The sequence below is a fragment of the Balaenoptera musculus genome, chromosome 1, assembly GCF_009873245.2.
Source record: "Balaenoptera musculus isolate JJ_BM4_2016_0621 chromosome 1, mBalMus1.pri.v3, whole genome shotgun sequence".
Classification (NCBI taxonomy): domain Eukaryota; kingdom Metazoa; phylum Chordata; class Mammalia; order Artiodactyla; family Balaenopteridae; genus Balaenoptera; species Balaenoptera musculus.
This window is the reverse complement of record NC_045785.1, coordinates 20,910,313-20,935,450: the sequence shown is the minus strand read 5'-3', so window position 1 is coordinate 20,935,450 and position 25,138 is coordinate 20,910,313. Positions and strand designations below refer to the sequence as shown.

Below are 25,138 nucleotides of genomic sequence, written 5' to 3'. Positions count from 1 at the left end.
GACAGTAGGTAAGTACAATATACAGTAAGCCAGATGGTAACAAGTGCTATAAAGAAAAATCAAGCAGAGAAGGGAAATGAGGCAGGGGAACAGATTGCTATTTTATTATTTTTTCTGGCCGCACCACGCGGCATGCAGAGCTTCCCCAACCAGGGATCGGACCCGTGCCCCATGCAGTGGAAGCGCAGAGTCTCAACCACTGGACCGCCAGGGAAGTCCCAGATTGCTATTTTAAATAAGGTGGCCAGGGAAAGATTCACTGAGCTGATATTTGAGCAAAGACCTGAAGGAGATGAGGACTTGAGCCATGCCGTTATCTGGTGAAAGAGTATTCTGGACAGAGGGAACAATAAGTGCAAAGGTCTCAAGGTGGAAACAGCTCTGTGTGGTGGAACAAGCAATGGGGAAGAGAGAAGACCAAAGAGGTAACAGTAAGATAGATAACTGAGGGCAATGTAGGTCATTACAAGGATCTGGACTTTTACTCAGAGTAAGGCTGAAGCACTGAACGATTCTGATCTTAGGTTTTAAAGGGAGCATTCTGGTTGCTATGTTGAAAATAGGTTCAAACACCAGGCAAAGCAGAAGCAGGGAGGCCAGTTTGGAGGATATTTTGAGTTCAAGAAAGATATGATGGTGTCTTGAATTACAGTGGTAGTAGCTGGACTGAGGATTATTTTTTGAAGAGAGCTAACAGACTGGATGTGGAAGTGAAAGGAGTCAAGGATGTTTTTGTCCAAGCGATGGAGTTGCCATTTCCTGAGAAAACTATGGGAGAAGCAGGTTTCTAGGGGAAGACAGGGCATCTTAGGCATATTCAAATTAAAAACTTTCAAGCAGAGATGTCAAGAAGGCAGCTGAGGGCTACCCTGGTGGCACAGTGGTTAGGAATCCGCCTGCCAATGCAGGGGACACGAATTCGAGCCCTGGTCCGGGAAGATCCCACATGCCATGGAGCAACTCGGCCCACACGCCACAACTACTGGGCCTGCACTCTAGAGCCCATGCGCCACAACTACTGAAGCCTGCGCGCCTACGGCCCATGCTGTGCAACAAGAGAAGCCACCGCAATGAGAAGCCCGCGCACCAAGATGAATAGTGGCCCCGGCCCTGCCGCAACTAGGCAACTAGTCCACACGCAGCAACAGACCCAACGCAGCCAAAAATAAATAAATAAATATTTTAAAGATTAAGAAAAAAAAAAAAAAAAGGGCAGCTGAATGCTCTAATCTGGAATCAGGGAAGAGAGCTGGTCTGGAGAAATAAATGGTTAAGTTGGAGGCTGACTCCAGATAATAGTCTTTTTAAATATTTTTAAGAAAAACAGAGATCCTCCCTTTGCCAACTATTTCCAAAAGTTTTTTCCTAGAGTATCATCAATTTCTTTGGCTCCTTAAACCCACTTTACTTCAAGAGGCTAACAAGCTTTTTATGCCTAGAACTTCTTCTTGCAGGTAAAATCATCTCTAGAGCTTTCTTAAAGTCAGACTTACACTGTGGAAGGTCAAGTGAATATGGTGCAGAAATGACAGGGTCCAGGATGCCACCATTTAGGGAAAGAGTATACCAAGGGGGACTCGCAAGAACAGGACTAGCTCCCCAACACCCCCAAAAGGGTCAAGATTTTAAACAGTTTAAAAATAAAAAGCTTCACAAACGTCTTACCAAGATTTAATGTACATTTATTCTTAACACGTGGAACATATAGTATAAAGATTTCATACTGAATAAATGATATTCATTAAGCCAAAAAAGGAAAAAAGGAGGAATTTACATCAAGTTTTAGCTACATTGTTTGAAATACAAATATGCAGATTTTATCACTGAAAAAATCTCAATTGTGTTTCTTCATCAGGAACTTCAACTGAACCTAGAACTTTTTCACACCTCGATTAGAAAGAAAACAAAACAAAACAAAAACCCAGAAAAAAATAAACTATAAGTTGATTGGCTGCTGAGACAGCAAGGACTTTTTACAGAGACCTGTACAGCATCGCACCAAGAGGGGCGATGTCTGGCAAGAGATTAAATAGCTGTGTCTCGCTTTGTGCAGGTCACCAACTTGTTAACTCGTCATACTATAAAGGGGTAGCTGGGAGGGGGACCAAACTGTGGGGATCCAAGGGTATGTGCAATGTACAACGTCATATATATACACACGTGGCAGCGCAGCCGCTGCAGCTAAAGGTTAAAACCAGTTCTAAGAGGTGATCTCAGGGTTATTCATACAATCAAGGAGGAGAGAAAGAGGTCAGGGTGTTGTAGGTTCACACATGATACTTTGGGGGAAAAGCCTTTTTTTTTTTTTCTCCTCAACGTTTAACTAAAAACATTTTTAAAAACTACAGCTTGCTGCTGACCCAGCGTTTTCTCTTGTTTCCATGTGAGACATTATTATTACAGTATGTTTACAGTATCAGGTGTACAGTACAGTACATGAAAGGGTCTACACTCTACTGCACAGGCCTCTCCAGTGAACAGGGTTTGTCCACAACTGCGAACTTCTCGGTTCCTGCAAGATTGTGAATGTACAACGATAAACCATACACAGTTCAGCAGTCACCATTTTTGTCCTTCAGGGTTTTTTTTGTTTTTTTTTTTCCTTTTTTTTTGTTTTTTTTTTTGTTTTTTTTAACCATTAAAAACATTATGAAATGTGGCATCCCCTTGATGCAAGGACTGGGAAAGCCATTTTTATTTTTATTTTTTTTTCCCCAAACTCACTGTAAACGACAGTAACTTTGGTTAAAATAAAAAAAGTCTTCTATGTAGGCAGAGCTTTGTCTTTTCAAATAGGGCAGGGTCCTGAGGGGAGTAAAGTGAGGACGGGGAATAGAAAGATGGGGAGGAAGAAGGGGCGAGAAGGAAGAGGAAAGAGAAATAGGAGAGACTTTTTTTCCAAGGGAGAAGCTGGACAGCACAGGGTAAACTGGATTCTGAGGTGGTTTTGCATAAATAAAGGGCAACAGTCAGTTTCTAAGTTCTCCACACACGCACACGCACACAGGGAGGGAGGTGTCCCACGGCTGTCATGACTGGCCAATCAAAAACAGTACATCGCAAATGACTTGTGAAACCAATGAGTTCATCAACGGTGATACCGAGATGTCCAACAGCCGTGACTCGTACAGCGTGAACTCCGAGTGGTTCTCGTCCACCTTGGCCAGGGCCAGCAGCGCACGGGCAGCCCGTCGCATCATGTCCACACTAGTTGGCTCAAAGGGCGGGTTCTGCATGTGGAGCAGGCTGGCCTGGCTCTGCTGGAACTGTGTGGCAGCAAGGCTATCCTCCAGGAAGCCCAGGAGGTTGCCGATGCTGCCTTTCTGCACTGCAATGGCACGGGCTGCCAGGCTGTCACCCTGTGCCAGGTTGGCTAGCAGTACTACAGCCATCTCCCGGCACACCGGGTTCTTTCGGTCACTGAGGAAGCGCACCATGGTGCTATACAACTTCTCCAGGCGGCTGAAGGGGGGTGTGGCCAGGATCAGGTCCACATTGTTGTCCTGGATGCTGAGTTTGCTGAGGGTTTCCAAGACCAGTCTCTGGGGGGAGAGGACGGCGTTGGGGCCCAGGGTGGAGAAGGGGTCCTGGGCTTCAGCTGAAGGGCAGACTGCCCAGTGTAGGAGTCCATCCAGGACAGGCAGGCAAATGCTCTCGGGGTATGGGGAGAGGTCCAACTGCCCCGAAATGTTGGCGAGCGTGACCAAGGTGTTTTCCCGAAGCATCTCCAAGCAGTCCCACCACCACTCCACTTTGTTGCAGCTCACCCCTTGGTCCTGCTCCTCCTCCTTCTCGTAAGTCAGTGGCGCCTGCTTCCGTTCTGGGTGCTTGTGGTGCAGAAGGATGAGCTTGCCCAGGATCAGCAGCAGCCCCGGGTGTTTGGACATCTCGAAGTCGTTGCCTGGTACAAATGACAGACTTCGGATGGTATTGGAGACACAGACGCAGCGTTTGGCAAGGGAATCCTGCCAGTCCAGAAGGGTACACAGTGGGGTCTCATCTTTACTGTGGGGTTCATCCTCTAGGATCTTGATGTTCCGATGGCTCTGTGCTGGGCTGATGCCAAATGGGAACTTGCTGCTTTCCTTGGTGGCCTCTACACTCTTAGCTCCCTCCTCGGTCAACGTGCTAGACCGGGTGGACAACATGTCATCCATAGTGGCTGTGATCCGTTTTTCTGGAGGGCCATCGGTCGGGGGGCCCTCCTGCTCTGTTGTCCCTGGTGTACCCGCTACTGCTGTGACATACTTCCGAGTGACTGGTGGGCAGGGTACATGAGGCCGGGAAGGCAGCAGCTCTGTTTTGCTCTCAAAGTGGGTCTGGATATGCTCAGTGGTGTCCCCCCCACCAATCCGCCAGTGCAGCAAGCCACTGTCAAACTCCTGCACGCGCCCAAGCTTATCTGAGCAGTCCACCACAAACGGGTCATTCTTTTGCACGATCTTTACTGGAAGCCTGTCAAACTTACTAATCAGTTTCTCCTCACTATTCTCTGAGGCGGCTTTGTCCTTGCCCGCAAAGGCCATCTCCTCATCATTTTCAATTACTTCCTCCTCTTCTTCCTCCTCTAGTTTAGGACCTAGAAGGTCTTCCTCCTCCTCCCCCTCCACAGGAGCTGGACTAGATGCTTTGCTGAATCTCCCAGGGTCCAGTAGTGTTCTCTGTCCTGGGTCACCCACCTCATACTCCTTTAAAATGCCAAAGATCTCAATCAGGCAACGTCGGAAATATTCCACAAGGAGCTCTAGCAACCCTGGGAGCTAGAAGAGAAAGAATAGGAAATAAATTAAGGAAGAAAAGTGGGCTAAGAAGAGAATCCTTGACTTGAGAGGCCTGCCAAGGTTTTCTATCTAATCTCCCCTCTTCCCTTCTAGGTCAGATGTCTGTATCACTGGGAGAGTCAGAGTTCTCCTTTCCCAAAGGCCCTCCACAAAGCAAGTCACTTGAACTCTCCTCTGCTTAGCACAAAGTTCTTCCTTCTGCCCAAATAATCTTCACACAAGCCTGCCTCAGCAGATGGATCACTGACCAGCAACTCTGCACCTCACCTACCAGTGCCACCCACCTCTCAGCCTCACCTTTCTCAACCAATTTCTGCTTCTCTTCACCAGGCCCAGCTTCCTACCCGTTGGTCACTGCCATTGTCCCTCTTAGGACGCTCTCTACATTCCACTGCCAAGTGGAGCCCAAGCCTAGGCATGATGGGATAACACCTTCCAACACAATGCAGGGTGGACAGATGTTCATCTGCTCTCTTCCCCAAGCTCCCCAACTTTTCCAGGAGGCTGGACCTCTGTGCATCATGTAACATAATGAGTGGGATGAGGCTTATATTCTCTAAACACTGTTCCAAGCTGGTGCTAGACAGACCCAAATTTCAGCTTAGATCCTGTACAGGCCATTTACTACTCCTAGCAGAAAACATTAATCTCCAGTCAGATTAATCTCTTGGCTAAAGAGTATAGCAGAAAGGAAAAAACAGGGCTTTAGACTTAAAAAAAGATTCAGGTTTGAATTTTGGCTTTTCTAGGAACTATCTGTATGATTTAAACTCTCTGAGCTGTAGCTTTCCTATCTTTCCACTAAAAATGATGCACATTCCTAAAACTTTACAGGGTTGTTCTAACGTCTAAATGGAATATGTCAAGTGCCTGGCTTATGGAAATTGCTCAATCAATATTTGTTCCTTTTCCTTCTCATGGGAAGCAGGCTTTGGATTCAGAAAGACTGCTAACAGCTGTGTGAACCTGGGCAAAGATAAGACTCTGAGCCTATTTACTCATCTCTAAGAGGCCACATCTGCCTCAGAAGGCTGCAGTGAGGATAACACAAAAGAAAATATGAAGTACCTAGCACAAAGTGAGGGCACGGTAAATGGGAACTATTAATAACAATGCCCCCCTAGTCAACTCCTTAACAGATGGGCTGGTAGGTGCTGAGGATGATCAAAAGAAAGAGTAGGATATTGCAGCAGAAACTCTTCCCAGCTGAGAAAACTCCAGGTGCGTGTCTATGGAGAAAAGGTCTGGAAAACCACCTCTGCATTAACTGCCCCCCCCCCAGCCCCCGCCCAGCAGCGTGCACTTCTTTACACTTCCCATTCTACACCTTAGGAAAAATGGGATCAAGAAAGACCTCTTCTATTCGGAGTGGATGAAGAAAGAAAGGGAAAATAAAGAAACTGCTCTACTCACTGACAGAGACCATAGGTTCTTCTTGGTAGTCTAGAAAATATGGTGTCCTTACTGACATCAACAGAATCTGCATTTCTTACCAACACCAACAAGTTTCTCTCTCTAAAGTCAATCCTGATTGACTAAATTACACAAATTATTATTGTTCTCAGTATTCTAGGCCCATGGCTGGTGGCAAAGTACTGGCAGAGAAGGTATCAGACAGCAAGTGAGAGAAAGGAGACCATGTTGGCCAGGGTGGCTTAATTCCCTGGTCACTTAGCATCATCTACTTCAAGAAGATCTCAGGCCCTCCCAGTCTTCCCCGGGCTCCTGTACTCACCTGACTGAGGTTGAAAGTCATGATGCTGTTGTCATCATACAGCAGGATGTTAATGGTGTCTAATGCCCACGTGCTCTCTGCCAGCAGCCCAGACTTGAGGGACATCATTACCCGCCATGCCTCCGGGGTTCCTGAAATAAACCTCCACGTCGTCCATCCACCAAGCCCAGGTTGGCAGGAGGCGCCCCCCACCCCAGAGCTGGCTCATCAGTCAGGCTACTCTGAAGAGAACACATGGTGAGAGGCAGTTCCAATCTGGGAGATGACACACATCTGCCCCTCATGGCTTCTAGGCTCTCTTAGGACATCACTGTGTGGCAATTCCTTTAGTAAAGCCTGACATCAGCTGATTTCTTCCTTACCCAAAGTTCTTTGGCTCTATTTTAGTCAACACTGGACCAGATTTTAATTCATCCAGAACATCAGGATGGAGACAGAACAATGAACAAGAGGTAAAGAGGCAGATTAAGCAACCCAATCAAGGAGGTCTCCTTACCGATGTCTTTCATCGTGAGCCGCCTCCTCTGCTTCAACACAGGCTGTGTGGCTTCAACAGAGCCAGGTGGGAAGGTGATGTCCCGCCGAATCATAGGGGGCTGCACAGGGGCAGGTGCTATGTGTGAGGCAGGTACTGGGGGACCCGCCTTCTGCATCTTCATCCCAGAGTGCAGGAATGGAGACTTGCTAGGAGAGGTGCGGTTCTCCATTGGCCGGGGCAGGGGAGCAGGGCTGGATACCTGAGGAATGTGATTCTGCATGCTTGGTGGGGGCTGGTAGTTGGATGGAGGGGGCCTTGTCATGGGGGGCACGGGGGCAGAAGGACCATATGGGGGCTGGCGTGTGCCATGGGAAGGCCATGGGCCTTCATGGTTGGCTCTCTGATCCGTGTGCAGCATTTCCTCTGTTCGGTTCACGCCATGATAGGCAGCGCCTTGCGGGGCAGAGCCCGTGCTCTGCCTGTTGGCGTAATTGTAGGTCATGTCATTACGCCCCTGCCACATGGTGCCTTGCTGAGCAACCTCAGCCGATGCCTGTATGGGGCCGCCCATCATCTGCGGTGGCATGTTCTGTTGGGCACTGGAGCCAGGGGGTGCTGAGACACGGTCTCGGCCAAACTGGAATGGAAACTGGTTCTGGGGGCCGCCTGCTGGTCGGCGCTCAGTAGCAGCGGCGGCAGTGGCAGGATAGGCATTGCCATACTGGTTGTACACATCTTGCTGAGGGGAAGGCTGAGCAGCTTGTTGCTGGCTGGCAGGCTGGGGCTGGGCCGGGGGCAACTGCTGCTGCTGGGGCTGCCCCTGCCCCGTGCTGTATGGCACACTGTACATCTCCCCTTCGTGCCGCTTGGCAGGAGGGCCGTATGTGCCATCCATCGGCCGCTTGTAATTCTAAGACGGGGACAAGCAGAGGAAAGGTTAATACTCTGCACTCAGGGACACAAGACCCACCGCTGCCCAGATGCTACACCAGACACCTGCTGGGCTTACTTCTGCCCCTCTAGAAGAGAGGACACAGACTCCAAGGGAACAAAGGAATCACCTTTATGAGTTATCTTTTGAAGTTGTTTCTGAAAGCAAGAATCATTCTCTATTCCCTCTGGCTCTCCCTTGCTCTAAGTAGAAAAATGTGGAAAAGTTCAAAAATCAAAATAAGGCCTGTTTCTAACCCTTTTGGAGAACTAGAGACGGGACTAGACTCCAAACAGGGAAGAGACTGAGGGCCTGGCTCTTCAGACAGAACCGGCCGTCGGGGTGGGAGAAGAACACCAGAGAATCTAAAGTGGGCTTCACAGACTGCACAACTTAGCCTTCTCACTGGCTCTCGGGGGAACCTGTGTGTCAGCTCACCCGCTACCCTCCTCACCTGCTGCTGCTGCTGATACACTGTGGTCTGCTGGCTGGGGAAGGGGCTGCTGGAAGGGGTGCCTTGAGCGGAGAACTGATTGCCATAGGAATCATGTCTGGAGGAAGGAGAGAAACAGAGGATCAGGGTGGGAAGTGGGGAAGCCTGAGCCCCAGTGGCACTGAGACCAGGCTTTACTTACCGTTGCTGCTGCGGCTGCGGCTGCGGCTGCGGCTGTGCGGGGTAACGGCTAGGAGAATACATCCCCGAGTCTGGGTTGGAAGGCATGAGATTCGGCTGTGGGGCTGCAGTGCCCATGTTTCCCTCGGGTCCTATTCCGGGCTCCGTCCTAAACAAAATTGGAGAAGCAGGTTGAGTCCATGATAGCTGTGGGGTGCTGGTGCGGGATGGGGGTGGGAGGTGGGGCGTGCTTACCTCACTCTGTCATAAGGACCTCCATAGGGATAGTGCTGTCGCGGTCCCATTGCCACATTTCCCAGCCCAGGGCCGGCAGCTCGACTGTAGGGGTCCCCCATCCCGCCGTTAGGGCCCTGACCTGAGGACATGAAGGGATCACTCCCTGGAGCTAAGAGCAAAAGGGAAGACGGTGAGCAAACTGGTTGGTCAGTAGGTCTAGCAGCCTATACCTTGCCTGCCCCAAAGACCCAGGCCCTCTTCAGAGCTCAGGTTTGTTCCAACTAACAGGTCTTTAACAGAGATCTAAAAAGGCCCCAACCAGCAAAGAAGACATACTTATAAAGGGATGACAAGGTGAGGCCAGGGAGAGGGAGACAAGAAGAGAGGGTGGCTTGACAAGAAACCTTAAATCACTCTCAAGATTACCCCACCCACCCACAATTCCCCTGTCCTCAAGGACGTAAGGCCAACAGCAGTTGGTCACCTTTCCTCATGCTGCCATAAGGATCCTTATTTGGCTCGTAGGACATGCGCCCCATCATGTCAGAGGTATTCATACTGGGCTGGTACCCAGGGTTTGGAGTCATGGAATTCCGCTTTTGGAATGTGGGGTCACTTCCATCAGGAAAGGCATCCTGGATCCCGACCGAATTGCTCCTGCTCCAGAGTGAGGAAAGCCAATTAGACCCCAAATAAAGGAATTCCTCCGATAATGCAAGGCACATGGGAGTCACTGGTTGGACAGGCAGAGCGGGGACCGCCCTGGGCTGCACAGGAGCTCATGCACTTCTGTCCAGGGCCCCCCAAACCACCTGTCGCTGCTCCAGGCCTTACCTCATGCCTGGCAAGGGGGGGATCTGGCTGTGTGGTGTGGATGCTGGAGTTGGTGGCTTCAGGTCTCCCCCTTCTGCCATGGAACTGCTGGTTGACTGAGGTGTCTGTGGCCCCTGCATTGACCCTGATCCCGCTGTGGACAGAGATGCAGGGTGAGCAGGAAAGTGTTTAACTCTCACAGCAACACACAAATGCCCTAGGATCTCTTTGAAGCAGATCGTTATAAGGCTAGAACTAGGGTTCTTTAAGACCTAAATAACCCTTCTCAAGAGAGGATCTGCAAGGCCAGTAATAAAGAAGGAAATTTGAGAGCGCTATCGCTTTTTGCGGCTGTTCACATTTGGAGACCAGGAGTGGTGCGGCGATGCCATCAACATGCTGGTGATTCCTTGAGTCTGTCAGCTTCCCTGACTACTTTTCTTTACTTCCCCCAAGGACCCTACCTAACCTATTACACCTTGTAATGCTGGTACACAAGCTCCCAGTAAGAGGCCCTGGAATGCTGGGTGGGGAGGTTCCATCTTGCCCCAAACCTGCAGAACACTGTAGGAGCCCAGGAACTCCTATTCTCAAGCATCTAACCCAGTGTCACTGTGCAGTTTCAAATGTTCCCTTAGGCTGATGAGCACAGAACTACCCATAATTAATGTTTCCATTAGCTACCATTCCCAGCAGCAGATATCCCACTGCTCAGGCCTCCCCAGCTGATGAGTCATCTCAGGCACTCACTATACCCTCAGAGGTCAACACCAGGGCGCATGTGTTTACACCCACCTTCTAGGAGCCCTGGCCTTCTTCCCTCCCCATGCTTGTCCAGGCCCCATCCTCCTCTCAGAAAGGAGGGTGGGCAGAGGCACTCCCAGCAGAGAGCTCCATTCATGTTCCCTCCCCACCCCCTCCTTCCCATTCATTACCATCTCAGCTCTCTGGGGAATTCAGGGCTCTAGTCTGAGCTGCATTCTAAGGCGCTGACATCAGTGAGCCAAAGCTCCCAGATGGCCCTGCCTCACTGCTATTTGTCAGATTTCCCGACTCCTTTGGTGTCCCTCCCACTCACTAGTTTACAAACATTTGGCAAGATGCCAGGTGCACAATGAAAATTAAAACTTAAGGGCTGCTGCAAACTATCTCCCAAGGGAGTCGCCACTGCCCGCTCTTTAGTCTGTCAACCTGTTAAGCTCTGTGGTAGGACAGGGCAAAGCACACATCCCTGGTGGCAGGCACTGGTGAATAAGGAACCTGGACCCTTGAATGCTACCCTTTTATTTTTTTCATTTTTTTTTAAAACATCTTTATTGGAGTATAATTGCTTTACAATGTTGTGTTAGTTGCTGCTGTATAACAAAGTGAATCAGCTATACATATACATATATCCCCATATCCCCTCCCTCTTGCGTCTCCCTCCCACCCTCCCTCTCCCACCCCTCTAGGTGGTCACAAAGCACCGAGCTGATCTCCCTGTGCTATGCGGCTGCTTCCCACTAGCTATCTATTTTACATTTGGTAGTGTATATATGTCCATGCCACTCTCTCACTTTGTCCCAGCTTACCCTTCCCACTCCCCACGTCCTCAAGTCCACTGAATGCTACCCTTGAAGGGTGAGCCTTGGTGAGGCTGCTCACCCAATCCTTACCAGGAGAGGGAGGCTGGATCTTGGGCTGGGACTTCTTGGAATCAGCAGCTGCAAAGATGTCTGGGGGAGGGTCTTCTCCCCGTTCGATCTTGCACTCAAAGGCATAGAGACATTGGATGTACTGCTTTTTCAAGGAGCTGGCAGCACTGCTTGAGGTGCCGACATTGAGGTTGGTCGCAAGTTCCCGCCATTTTTTGTTCTTGTTGACCTGTACAACCAACCAGAAGAGTTGGGGTACATCTTCCATCTGGTCTTCCTGCCCACATACCCCAAACCCCATCAGGCTACCAGGTACTCATCTTGTGATATCACAGTTCTCAGTTAACCACAAAAGTTAACCTTGCTTGGTGGAGAGTCCACAATAAACATTAAATCCATGGCTTCCCTCTACCCTCAGCAGGTTTTATCCACAGATCACTGCAACTGTCAGACAGTGCTTATTCAAAATAGGGCAAACTTTACATCACTATTAGAGAGAACGGAATTCAGAAGGTATGGGCTTTCCTTTACACAAGTGTACTGATGAGAAATGATGTGCAAATCACCATCAGATCCAAATCATATTTTAAATGCTCTGATAAAAACTAACATTTTATAAAATGGAGACGTGTGGCAGTATCAACGACCACCCTGCTTGACTTTTACTTTGTCAAACTGGGGGTTTTCATATCTGATTTTTTTTTCTCAGTGTGGGGCTCCTTGCAATTTTGATATTCTTGCGTCACTGCTCCCTGCATCTCAATGACATAACTACAAGCCCCTTTCCCTCAGCACTGTCTTGATTGTCCGGGAGATGCTTCAGGCCCTATGACTTCTTTGCCCCTTCCCAGCGGCCGGCCTACAGTTCTGCCTCCTCTCCTCAGCTTCAGCACACACTGAGCAAGACCAGTCCCCCAGTCCCTACACTAGGTCTGTCTGCTTTAGCCAGGCAGGTCTCCTTCTTCACGTATTCTTTTTTTTTTGGCCGCGCTACGCGACATGCGGGATCTTAGTTCCCCAACCAGGGATGGATCCCATGCTCCCTGCAATGGAAGCGCGGAGTCTTAACCACTGGACCGCCAGGGAAGTCCCCTTCATGTACTCTTATGTTTATTCATCCACCATGTGATAAGCCTGTCTCTCAAGGTTAGAAACACTGGCTTTCCAGTCCCAATCCACGAGGAGTTCAATATGTTTTGATACCTGCTGGTCTGGTACCTGTGACACCAGAGAAGAGTGATAAGGAAGCAAAGAAAGGAACAACCTAGATGAACACTTCCTAGAGCAGGCAATATCTGAGCAGAGTCTTGAAGGTTGGAGGTGGCACTGGTAGGGTATACTCCAGACTCTTTCCCATCAGCATGCCATCTGGGCCAGTCAACAGCAATGGCCCCCGCCTCTACCTAAACCCTACTGATCCTTCAGAAAAGCTCAGGGCTCATCTTTTGCCTTCTTGGAGCCTTCAGAAACTAACTTGTAACAGCACTCTTTCTCCTCTGAACTCTGTCTTTAGAGTTCAATCACATCACTGCATCTAAAAGGTTGGCAACCTTCTGCAAACTGGAAGACAGACCCAGGCTTTGGGATTCCCTCTATACCTCATCTTAGGTCCAGTGAATCCAGAAGCCCACACAATCAACAGTTTGCCAAACCTAACCCAATGCCCCCTTTCCCTACAGGTAGAAGAGCCCTGACTACAAGAGCTCAATACCAGGGAGAATGGCAGGAATTAACCCAGGGTCACCTCAGAAGCCTGCTGTGGCTCGGCTTCCCACGCTCGTTATGTGGTGGTGTGCACGTGTCTTGTTTTATTTTGTTTTCCTTTTGTGGGGGAGGGGAATAAAGCCTGAGGGAGAAGGAATTCATAACTGACTGTTGGTTGGCTTCATTCCAATCATTTTCTTTTCTGCTGGTGACAGCTGTTTTCTCTTCTGATTTAGAAGGTTTGGAATACACCCCTCCCCACGACGCCTCCCCCTGAGCTCAGCCACACACTCAGATCCAACAGCAGGCTCCTGGTATGATGACTACAGAACATACATAGGAGGAAAGTTTGCAAGGCACAGTGGGCTGTCTGCCAGCGTTGCCTCACCTGTTTGACTCCTGGGTTGAGTGTAAAACAAAGATATAAGTTATTAGGGCAGGCCCAAGGCTCAAGGTGGTGCTCAGTTCAGAGGCTTCCAGTGGAGATTAACCCAATCACTTAAGTCTCCCATACAGAGTGACTAAACACAATTTCCCACCTACTTCTTCCTTCACAAACTATTTCTATTTAATAGCTCCTGAAATTCCATCTCCATTGGGAAGCTTTCTAGAATGAAAGAATCAGCAACTACTCTGGCTTCCCTTGTACCATCTTGTAGACCAATTTATGTGGCAGAAATCTTGCTGAAAGCTTTGTTTGATTATCCCCAGCTTTCGACAGTCTTAACAGGATACACACTGTCCCTACATTACAAATAAGAAAAACGAGGGCTCAGAGTAGTTTTACACCTTGATTAAGGTCACATGTATCGTAAGTGGCTAAGAAAGAATTCAAAACCAGACCCATCTCTGAACCTTGCCCTTGTCTACTACTCCAAACTGCCTGCCATGGAATCAGAATGCCCCCAGACTTGCCCGATTTTTGCAACCCAGGGGGACTCCGGACACATGGTAAGTTAATGCTAATACTTTACACTACCCACGGAGGTCTCAGCCTCCTCCCTTTGCCTTATCTTCTGGAAGGCCCGAGCTCCCTGGTCTGTCAGTATGTGACTCAGAGAGCAGCAGGAGAGGGTGATGTGCCTGTGGGATGCATGGCACCAGTGATGCCACTGAGTACCTAGAGAGAGGCTTGTCGAAACCACAGGGGAAGCCAAGTGCCAGGCACTCACCTGAGTCAATCCACCAATTTCCTTCACAGACACATAGAGGCGGTACAGGTCCAGAGGTTTCCTACCCACAGCAGGCAGATTTGTCATGCCCATGGCCTTCTCCTCCGTGAAGGCCAGATAACGGTCCACCCACATCTTCCTCTCAGGCTCACCACCCAGCTCATACAACTTGGTGATCTTCTCATTGGTTGTAGTAGAAGAACTGGATTTCTGAAAGGGGCAGGTCAAGATTCTTAGGAACTGGTCAGATTCAAAGCCTATGCTAGGGGTCTTAGAAATCCCTTGATTAGGGCAGCGGTAAAGCTTCTCATTCTGGGGTGGTCACTAACATCTGCACTGCCTTCACAAAAACCAAAAGGGAGCTAGATGTTCCTGTAAAGAAAGAAAGCTAACACTGCTTATATATGTTATGTATTGAGTGCTGTGCTAGAGGCCTTTATACATTAGGTATTATAAATTATTCTTCTCTTAAAAGATAAGGTAGCAGGCACAAGGAGGCCATGCCTAAGATCTCATAGCTCTTAAGTAGCAGGACTGAGAGTCAAACCCTTGTCCACCTGACATCAATGTCACTACTCCCATACTACTACCCAGGAGCCTGGACACACTTTTACAGACTGTTTCAGAGAACTCAAGAAACACAAAACATGACCTTGAGACAGACAACTGACTAAACTGAAAATGAACTCTTCCTCCTCTCAAGAAAGGAAGGGTCCTGCTTGAATGGCTTTGGATATCCTATCCAAGACATGAGGATGACTAAAAGAGTCTGGAAGCCAGAGGTGAACGTCCACAAGAGGTGGCAGCTAGGATTTTTATTTCCCCTACTTTATAAGCTGGGGAAAATGAGGTATGACAAAGGGCCGAAATATTTTAAATGACTTAAATACTGAGCAGGTCCCCAGAATGCCACACAGCCCAACCAATCGCACACTCAGGACCAACCTAAGAGAGGCCAAGGACCCAAACCCCACCTGCCTCGTCTCCCACTTTATAGAACATAGGGCACCAACCATTCCTGCTGTTCTGAGTAAGGTCCAGGAAGAGAAGAACTAGTGCCCCATGGCATACATCATCTATCAGCGCATAAGGACAGGGGTCACAGTTTCAGAGAGAGCAGTGCAGAGAATTCTACTCTGCAGGTCTGGCACTTCCTCCATATCAGACAGCTGTGAGAACATGTTATTTACGTTAGGACCCCTTAGGCTAATTCAAACCTAATTCAGTGAACTATTATCCTGGGACCCTTCATGGTAAGAAGAGGCGACAGCACCCTTTTCCAAGATTATCTAGTTGGTGTCATAAAAGGCTGGAATCTAATCACCCTCTCTTCTTTTTCCTTCCTATCACTGAAAGGATGGGACAGAAAGTTGAGGGGTCAAGATATAAATCATTACCTTGGATTTAGATTCCGTCTTGGGTGTCCCATCTGCCTTGTTGTTCATTTTGGTGGCTGGAGTTAACTTGACATCCCCAAGACCCATCATCTCTGGGCTGGCTGCCATCCCTATAAAAGAGAAAAAAGTCCAATAGGTTGGTGACATGAAGATCACTTTGGAAGAAATCCCTGGGGTGAACAATGACTAGGACTTACCTGCTGAATTGTTGGCCATGGTTCCACCCATGGGATATGGGGGTCCCTGAGGGTTGATCATGCCAGCCATACTATTAATCCCTTGTCCATAGGGAGGTCCAGTTCCCATTATGCCCCCTTGATTCATATTGGGGTAGCCTGGTGGCCTGAGGAAGAAGATGCAAAGCGTGAGAGAGAGACAAGAGTTAGAGACACTAAGCTTTCAGATTTGGACTTGAGCTAAATAGGGCTGTGTGAGCCAAGATCATCTAGTTAGGCTTACAAGGAAAAAGTTTATGGCTCCCGCAAACCACAAACATGCACAGAGATATTCTTATCTTCTACCACCCACAAACGGTTCTAAGAGGGTTCAAGCTCCCAAAAGGAAATCATAGCTCAATTTTAAAGGATACACTCCTTGAAGAATGGAGTCTTACGGTGTCTCTTAAATACTGCCTCCTTTTAAGGCATCTCCAAAGTCAAGCTGTGTTTGCATTTAAGGGCCCTCACTATGGCAAAAGGCCTAGATTAAATGCTCAATTTTATTACTCTGTCATGTCACTCCAACCAAACTCACAGCATGGCACCTGTAGGGGCTTTGCATTCTTTTTATTTTATTTTATTTTAAAAATTATACCTCAAAAAACCCTTATTTATTTATTTTTTGGCCGCGTTGCACGGCTTGCGGGATCTCAGTTCCCTGACCAGGGACTGAACCAGGGCCACGGCGGTGAAAGCCCAAAATCCTGAACACTAGGCCACCAGGGAACTCCCCTTTGTACTCTTTCTTGATGGGCCTACTGCAAACTTTGTGCTTCCCTCACTCTGAAGTACTACCAAATCCACCTTTTTATAGTCAATCACCCTATTCTACCGTGGTTCATCAACATCCCAGGAAGAGTCACTTTAAGAACTGTAGGCACCAACAATGGGGTACACAGACGGAGTCCTCAAAAACAGTAGAATCACAGTCACTGAAGTCAGTGGCCAAGGAAGAAGAGATGAATCTTGAAGTCATTAAACCAAATCACATGAGCCTTCTGCACTTTTGCACCAGAGTCAAATACACAGGACCACACATAAGAGTAGGAGAAATGGCAAACCACAACCTCACCATCCTCCATTTCTTACATTGTAGATCCAAATCACGTGAATCATTAAAAATCCTTTTGGAGGGCTTCCCTAGTGGCGCAGTGGTTAAGAATCCGCCTGCCAGTGCAGGGGGCACGGGTTCAAGCCCTGGTCCGGGAAGATCCCACATGCTGCGGAGCAACTAAGCCTGTGCACCACAACTACTGAGCCTGCACTCTAGAGCCCGCAAGCCACAACTACTGAGCCCACGTGCCACAACTACTGAAGCCCGCGTGCCTAGAGCCCATGCTCTGCAACAAGAGAAGCCACCACAATGAGAAGCCCGGGCACCGCAACGAAGCGTAGCCCCCATTCGTCGCAATTAGAGAAAGCCCGCGTGCAGCAACAAAGATCCAACGCAGCCAAAAATAAATAAACAAACAAAGAAATAAATAAATAAAATTGCATTAAAAAAAAAATCCTTTTGGAAACCAAGAAGCTAGACTGGCAGAAGAAATAAACTCTGAAGGCTTATTTTACTAATCAAAATAATGTATACTTTATAAAGTTTTTTACATATGATATCTGGTCATGTGACATTTGATACCAATCTAAGATGCTTACGAATCAGCATTTCTGCTGTATTTTTCACTGTAAAGAAACCTGGTTTTCTAAAGAGCTCTCAATAAAATGCATATTTACCAAGATAACATGACTTAGGTCCAGAAGTATCTCAACAACCTAAATGACTCTACAATGAGTTTCCCAGCACTGATACCCTCCCTCTTCACTTCCCAGGCCTTACCTGTTCTGGATAGAGTTGGCAGCAACGTGCATGGCGACAGCAGTTTCTTGAGTTTTCCGGTTCATGCCCCCTGGTGGGGGACACATCCCTGACCCAACCTGAGGTGGCATATTGGCCATGTTAGGGCCATAAGGCCGGCTGCCCATGGAGGCATGACTCATTCTCCCTGGAGGGAGTGTGCCATAAGGTGGGATGCCAGGCTGCCCATGCATCTGACCTCCAGCACCCATAGGGTTCATGCTTCCAGCCATGCCTGCACTGGGGTAGTTAGCATTGGGCAAGGCATTATAGTTTGGCTGCCTGGGGTAGCCTCCTGGGAGGGGAAGGAGAGAAGATGCAGAGACTTGGTTAGTGACTCACTAGCAACTCACTAATAACACTCAACTCTAAAACTCCAAAGATAACAAACAATGGGAATCGTTCAATATTTGGTCTGGAAAGAGACCGATTTCATGGTCTCTTTAAACAACAACAACAACAAAAACAACAAAAAAACTTCATGATCCATTTAAAAACAAAAAAAGTGGGGGGGTTGGGGCGTGGGGCCAGGAGTATTTAAAGGCAGGCCTCGGTCGTCCCCTCATCTTAGGAAAGGACAGCACAGCACAGAGCAAGGCTGTCTGGCAGGCAAGGCTGGCTATGCTGCTATCCAGGCCCTTCAACTCCCAGAATTCTTTCCTTTCTACATACTCGTCTTCCATGCTCTGTGTAAGAAATTCAGCTTTAGATCCATCTAGGGCTGATTTTGAGCAAAGATCTACTCTAGTAGGACTAATTTACTCAAAAAAGTTTAATAACCAATAATTACCATTTACTAAGTGTCTGTGCTCAGTCTTGGGCTAAATACCTTATCCCCATTTTACAGATGAAACAGAGGCTCAGAGATATTCAAGGACTTCCCCATGATGGCAGTCCTGCCCTACTTTCGGGCCTGGCCTTGGTGGATTTAAGGCAAAGGATAGTTCTACTCTAATAACCCAGAGAGCAGCATATCAAACAAGGAACTCTTTTCTCGTCTCACCTCCATGTACTCCTACGGTAGTATACTCACCCTGTGGGCCGTACTGACTCCCCTGGGGACCATAGCTCCCCATGGAGTTCTGCTGGTAGGAGCCCATGCCTGTGTGCATCTGTCCTCCAGAAGGCTGACGTGGAGATAAGGCCGACCCGGGCTGGGGGGAACTGTACTGGGGCATCTGGGGGTTCCTCTGCATGTAACCTATTTGTGGGTAGTGTCCATACAGTTAGTACCTCAATACAATGGGAACAAATGCTCTCCCTTACCCTAGGACTTCACCATCTACGTTTTCTTTAGCAAATACTTGCACGGGGGCTCTTATTTGCTGTATAATTATGTGCTCTTTTAGGCACCCTCAAAAGTGACACAGCCATTAACCAGGGCATACCAACTGTTTCTACTAAATGGAGGTTTGAAAAAACAAACAGCAATGACCCCACTCTCCCCCCAAAAAGAGGTAGGATTTAAAGGGTAAAGATTCAGTGCTGAGTATTTAGTATTTGCTGACCAAATTAGGCACAATGTAGGGGGGAAATCCATCAAAACACATGACCAACAAAGAATGACTGTGGGGGCACATAATTCTGGAGCCACCAAGATGGCCAAGCCCATCCTAACTTCACAACCTGCTGCTGAGATTGTCCTAAGCTTCATGGTCATATAGTTCTCCAAAAGCTGTTGCACAGATAACCAATCAAAGGTCTGCCTCTGCCCTGCTCCCCCCTCCCTTGAAGCCCAGCCTCTCACCTCGATCTTGGGCAATGCTTGATTGGTTCATAGAAGGATGCATGATGCTGTCCGACTGGCCACTGGGTGGCCGAGGTGGCATCTGGTTGCCTGCTCCAGACAGAGAAAGAAGTAAGCCAATTATGGCTAAGCCTGGGAATTCTAGCCAGAAGGTCAAGTTAGAACTGGAAATGGCTTCTGAGAAGGCCAAGAACCTCCCAGCATCCCATTCACAAAAGGATCCAGCAAAGGGGCTCCCATCTCCCTTCTTCAAATGCTGAAGGGAAACTCTCTGCCAGTGGAAGGCTGGGGCTCCCTAATACTGCTGGGGGCCAGTCCTCTTTTCCTCTCCCCGAAGGTCAGCACCCGAGGGTACCTGGCACTGCAGCAGGCGAGAGTGGTCCTGAGCGAGACTGAGCAACACTGGCAGGAGAGCCGACTGGGGACGGGGAGGGGCCTCGGATGCCAGGCAGGTGAGGGGAGGTATGGGGAGAAAAAGGAGACTGAGCTGGATTACTCTGCTCCCCTTGGCTGCTTGAAATCCCTGATGTGCTCACTCCAGGGCTCAGAGCTCCTTCTGTCCCCATGGGGAGATCGTCTATTGAACCAGACAGATCCTGGAACATACACACAAGGACATGGATTAGCAGTATTAGGCAGAAAGATTCTTTTTTCAACAATCCTACTACATGATCAACATTTTTCTTAAACAACCCAAAGTAAATATACTGCACACATTTATGCAGTCGTGATACTATAGCTTACATACAGCAAACTCTCTATTAAGGGCCAGAGAGAAAATACTTTAGACTCTAAAGGCCAAACAGTCGTTGTCACAACTATTCGACTCTGCCACCAGAGTGCAGAAGCAGTCACAGACAACACATAAACAAATGGATGTGACTGTGTTCTAACAAAACATTATTTATAAAAACAAGTAACTAGGGACTTGCCTGGTGGCGCAGTGGTTAAGAATACACCCGCCAATGCAGGGGACACGGGTTCGAGCCCTGGTCCGGGAAGATCCCACATGCTGTGAAGCAACTGAGCCCACGTGCCACAACTACTGAGCCCACGTGCCACAACTACTGAAGCCCGCGCGCCCAGAGCCCGCGCTCCGCAACGAGAAGCCACCGCAATGAGAAGCCTGCGCACCGCAACGAAGAGTAGCCCCGGCTCACCGCAACTAGAGAAAGCCCACGCGCAGCAACGAAGACCCACGCGGCCATTAATTAATTAATTAATTAATTTAAAAAAGTAACTAGCCCACAAGCTATAGTTTGCTGACCCCTGGTCTATCTACCAGAAGCACATCTAGTACTTTTATCTTCTTTCCCAGCCCCAACTTCCACAGTCATAAGAGAGCAGCTCTTTCAGTGAGCCTTTAGTTCTTTTCCAACGGGGAAACTTAACAAAACACTGCCAGGACAGCATCAGGAGCTATAAGAAAATGTTAACAAGCTTGGGCAACGTTCACAGATCCCCTCTCCATCAAATTATTATAACCTACATTTACCAAGAACTCACTCCAAGTTACCATACTTTAAAACATAAGGGGTAGGAGGTAAGAAAGGGATATATTGCACAGACAATTCTTTAACTGCCAAGAGGGTCTGGAACTACATTCCTAACACCTGGCCAACAACAGGGATGAACAAATGTTTGCCAACTGAACAAACCCAGTTTTTTTCCCTAGTTTTAAGTGTTTCAGTGAGAATTTGGTATTTATTTGGAGGTTGTGCTTGTCTTGAATTAATCGGTAAAGAGTTCACTCTAGGTCAGTAAACCCCAAGATTAGCAATCAGGAGCTCAATATGAAAAATATTTTAAAAAAGAAAAAGGGACTTCCCTGGCAGTCCAGTGGTTAAGATTCTGCACTTCCACTGCAGGGGGCGCGGGTTCGATCCCTGGTCAGGGAACTAAGATCCCCTGTGCCGCGTGACACGGCAAAAAAATAAAAAGAAAAAAAGAAAAGTATTCACCCCAGGAAATGCACCCCCAACCCACCCCCAGCCCCAAGTTCACTCTCTAGCAATACCATGGGCTCAACATCACGCATTAACTTCAGGCTGGGAACTAACTGTACCTTGAAGAAAGAATGAAAGCTTTGGGTACGGGCTCAGGTCTGTGAAAACCCTAATACTCAAATAGTTAAGAAAAGAGTTCTCTTAAAGAGACACATCTGAAGAGGAAGGAAATCCAAAATGGCCTGATTTGAGTCTATTCCTATTCCCACAACAAGCTCACCTTGGAAAGATCAGTTCGAGGTGATTCTGACCCTGGAGTCGGACAGTAACATTGGAGATCAAAGAGCACCTCTTAGGCTCTCCCCTAAGTATCCAGGTTGGTTGGACCTTTTGCAAACCGGTTGGTTATTTCGCTAGGCTGGGAGTATTTCTGCTGAGTTCTGTGGGAACAAAGCTTGCCTTGAAGGCAAGGCAGGTAGGTAGGTGTGCATTTGTGTCTGTGTTCAGCTCTCAGTGTTAGCTGAGAAGTCAGAAAATGCTAGCTTTCCTACAAGAAGCAGACCCAGTACACCATAGCATGCTTTCAAACTGCAACTAGAATTAGTCCCAGCATGGAAGAGAACTCAAGAAGCCCTCCTCTAGGTAACACCAGAGGGCCTCTTTCCTCTCAAAGGACTGAAGTACCTGGAGCTATGAAGAACCCTGAGTTCATCCCGAGAGAGGAGGATTCCTTCCCCACGTTGAGGGCTAAGCTGTACCAGGAACACCTAGCTTCTGAACCAAGGAGAGTAAACTCAAACAGGCAGCAAGATGACAAGAGGAGCCAACTGTGTAGGCCAGAAAAGGCCTTGAAAGCCACTTGTTACGCCCTGGTTTATAACAGAAACCACAGCCCAATGCTCTGTTTTAGGGACCAGTAGCTTTCCTCAGCATTCCCTCCTGCTGTCTCCATTCCTTACCAAACCACCAGCTTCTAGTAATAAGAGCTACTTGCTTAGAGGAAAAAGAAATCAGCATATTTTGGAACAGAACAGGAATTGAAGGTCTATCCATAAGACAAGAACTCTTCAAATGGCCTTGAAAAATTAAGTGTTTTAAACATTTCTGTTTTTGATTAAACAAGTAAAACATGAATATTCTCATGGTAAAAACAGTTCAGATAGTATAGGTAAACTTAAAGTCCCCTTTGCTCTCTCTCTGCTGCCTTCAGTAGAGGAACCCCTATGCCATCTGGTGTACATCCTTGGAGACCTCCTGAGGAACTGAGGAAGAAAAAAAAAGAGGATGTTCAACCTCACTAACCATCAGGAAAATGCAATTCAAAACCACAATAAGCCTCACGTCTGTTAGGATGGCTATTATTAACAAAAAGACGAAAAGAAACAAGTATTGTCAAGGATGTGGAAAAAAGGGAACCCTCATGCACTGCTGGTGGGAATACAAATTGGTGCAGCCACTATGGAAAACAGTATGGCGGTCCCTCAAAAAAAAAAAAAAAAGGGAACTACCACATGATCCAGCAATTCCACTTCTGGGTATTTATCCGAAGAAAACCAAAACACTAAGTCGAAAAGATACATGCACCCCCATGTTCACTGCAGCATTATTTACGATAGCCAAGGCATGAAAGCAACCTAAATGTCCACTGACAGATGAACGGATAAACAAAATGTGGTGTACACATACACACACACACACAGACGAATATTATTATTCAGTCATAAAAAAGAATGAAATCTTGCCATTTGTGACAGCATGGATGAACCCTGAGTGCACTATGCTAAGTGAAATAAGTCAAACAGAGAAAGATAAGTACCGTATGATCTCACTTACATGTGGAATCTAAAACAAAACAGAACAAAAACCAAGCTCACAGAGAAGATTGGTGGTGGCCAGAGGTTGGGAGGAGAAATCAGAGAAGGGGGTTAAAAGGTACAAACTTCCTGTTATAAAATAAATAAGCCATGGGGGTGTAATGTACCGTATGGTGACTAAAGTTAATAATACTGTATATCTGAAATCTTTAAAAAGTTCTCATCACAAGAAAAAAAAATTCTGTAACTATACAGGTGATGTTAACTAGACTCACTGTGTTCCTCATTTCGCAATATATACAAATACTGAATCGTTATACTGTACACCTGAAACTAATATCATGTTGTATATCGAATATATATCAATAAAAAAAAACAAAAGGAAAAAACCCCACCAACCCACCAACCACTGCTATGGGGTCAGGGCGGGGCCTACAGATGCTCCTTCAGCCACACGTCTGTTAAAAACCAGGCTCTCCACAGATACACAAGCAAACGTCCTAGCCCAGCTGAGGGACCCCAGGAGCCTGAAAATAACACTGGCAGCCCCTGGGGTTGGGCTTTCAGGACCCTGGAGGCACCTGTGGTGGCAATGTGGTAGCTTCCTTCACAGAGGCATTCTGAGGAGAGCTGTCAGTTTTGGAAAAGTGCCCTGAGCCTCATAGAGAAAAAGTACTAAGTAAACCACTGTCAACAGCAGTCCACGTGGGCTGGGATGCCTGGGCACAGAATAACCGGAGGGGAAGAATCAGCATTAATCTTCTTATCTCTCTCATTTGGTTGGTTTGAAGCCAGTCTCTCAAACTGTCATTTTCATCAGATGGCAACTGGTTAGCATGGGGGGAGTTGATTTAAAAAAATATTAAGAACCAGAATGTTAGCATAGGAAGTAACAGATCATTTATATTAATACTAACAGTAACTATCATTTGAGCATCTACAATGTGTCAGGCATTTTATGGAGTTACTTAATTTTCTACAATTCTTGTAAGTAGGTACTACCACCACTAACATGTTGAAAAGGAGCAAGCGGATGCTGAGAGACGGGGTTACATGCCCAAGCCATCCAGCCAGTAAGTGGCAGAAATTAGACTTTGAACCCAGATCTGCTGAACCCCAAAGCCTATGTTCTTTCTCTTTCCACTATGCTGTGATACTATATAGACTGAGGAAAAAGCATCATAACCTTGAGTTAGGAGACCAAAGCCCAGCTCTTGGTACTTATCAGTTGTGACCTCGGGCAAGCTAGCAACAAGCTGGGCTTCAGTTTTCTCACTTATACGACAAAAGGACTGGACAAATCTGAGTCTGTTGACGCCCCTGTGGCATATGCAAGAAACTCTACCGGCACCATATAGTCAGGGCCATATGGAAAATGCAAAACCAGCAGCAATACCCCGAATGAGAGATACAACTGCACATAGCAGTATAAGATGTAAGACATACCCATCAATTTGAGCGGCTAATCACAGTAAATGTTTTTATTGGGAAATGAGAGGGAGTGGTAAAGGCAGAAGACTCCAAAAGAAGTCTCCCTCCTCTATCTACATGAACAGATATTGCTCTGAACTCCACGTCCTTTTATTGCACAGGACACACCTCTGCTTTCTACCCTACAAAAAGCCAGTTTTTCAGGTCTTTTGTTCCACAAAAAGCCGGATGTCTGGTTGTTGAGTCAGACTTCAATGTGCCTAACAAGTACAGCTTTCTACAGCACACATATCACACAGACAAAGTTCAATCAATCCAAGCCCCTACTCTCTCTCCCTGGTGGGGCGACCTTTAGCATTTCAGGACTCAGGTTCTCAGTTCTCCCAAAAGAGCCCACCTAACAGGTGTCTTCTAGGAGGACTGCTGAAAGAACTGTAGCAATGCCCTGTAAGTGGAAAGATCTCTTTTCCCGGGCTTGCATTCCTCCAAGCATAATCCTGCTGAGAGATAGGAGGTGAGGATCAGCCCACTCAGTGCCCTGCCAGTTCCAAGGAAGCAGCAGGGCCAGGGAGAATTTCCTCACGTGTTTCCAACGTGTTTCATGCATTTTATTGCTCATCTACCATGCAGATCAA

The 25,138-nt window shown here is 47.5% G+C and overlaps 1 protein-coding gene across 4 annotated transcripts in view; it reads right to left on the bottom strand.

Annotated features, from left to right (window-relative positions):
* Window positions 1-1,661: 1,661 nt before the first annotated feature.
* The window catches only part of ARID1A (AT-rich interaction domain 1A), a 70,420-nt gene continuing 46,943 nt past the window's right edge, over window positions 1,662-25,138 (bottom strand). For 2 of the 4 annotated variants that reach the window (XM_036844997.1, XM_036845012.1), the window contains 16 exons: window positions 19,668-19,908; window positions 19,313-19,402; window positions 18,599-18,766; window positions 17,548-17,860; window positions 15,693-15,838; window positions 15,496-15,605; window positions 14,099-14,308; window positions 11,244-11,451; window positions 9,610-9,742; window positions 9,260-9,435; window positions 8,794-8,944; window positions 8,561-8,707; window positions 8,380-8,476; window positions 7,013-7,904; window positions 6,517-6,647; window positions 1,662-4,760 (listed from right to left, as the gene is read on the bottom strand). In XM_036844997.1, the coding sequence (XP_036700892.1) occupies window positions 3,030-4,760; window positions 6,517-6,647; window positions 7,013-7,904; window positions 8,380-8,476; window positions 8,561-8,707; window positions 8,794-8,944; window positions 9,260-9,435; window positions 9,610-9,742; window positions 11,244-11,451; window positions 14,099-14,308; window positions 15,496-15,605; window positions 15,693-15,838; window positions 17,548-17,860; window positions 18,599-18,766; window positions 19,313-19,402; window positions 19,668-19,908 (4,944 nt within the window). In that variant the 3' untranslated portion in view covers window positions 1,662-3,029. The remainder of the gene's footprint in view (window positions 4,761-6,516; window positions 6,648-7,012; window positions 7,905-8,379; window positions 8,477-8,560; window positions 8,708-8,793; window positions 8,945-9,259; window positions 9,436-9,609; window positions 9,743-11,243; window positions 11,452-14,098; window positions 14,309-15,495; window positions 15,606-15,692; window positions 15,839-17,547; window positions 17,861-18,598; window positions 18,767-19,312; window positions 19,403-19,667; window positions 19,909-25,138) is intronic. The other 2 variants (XM_036844990.1, XM_036845003.1) reach the window with 2 other exon arrangements.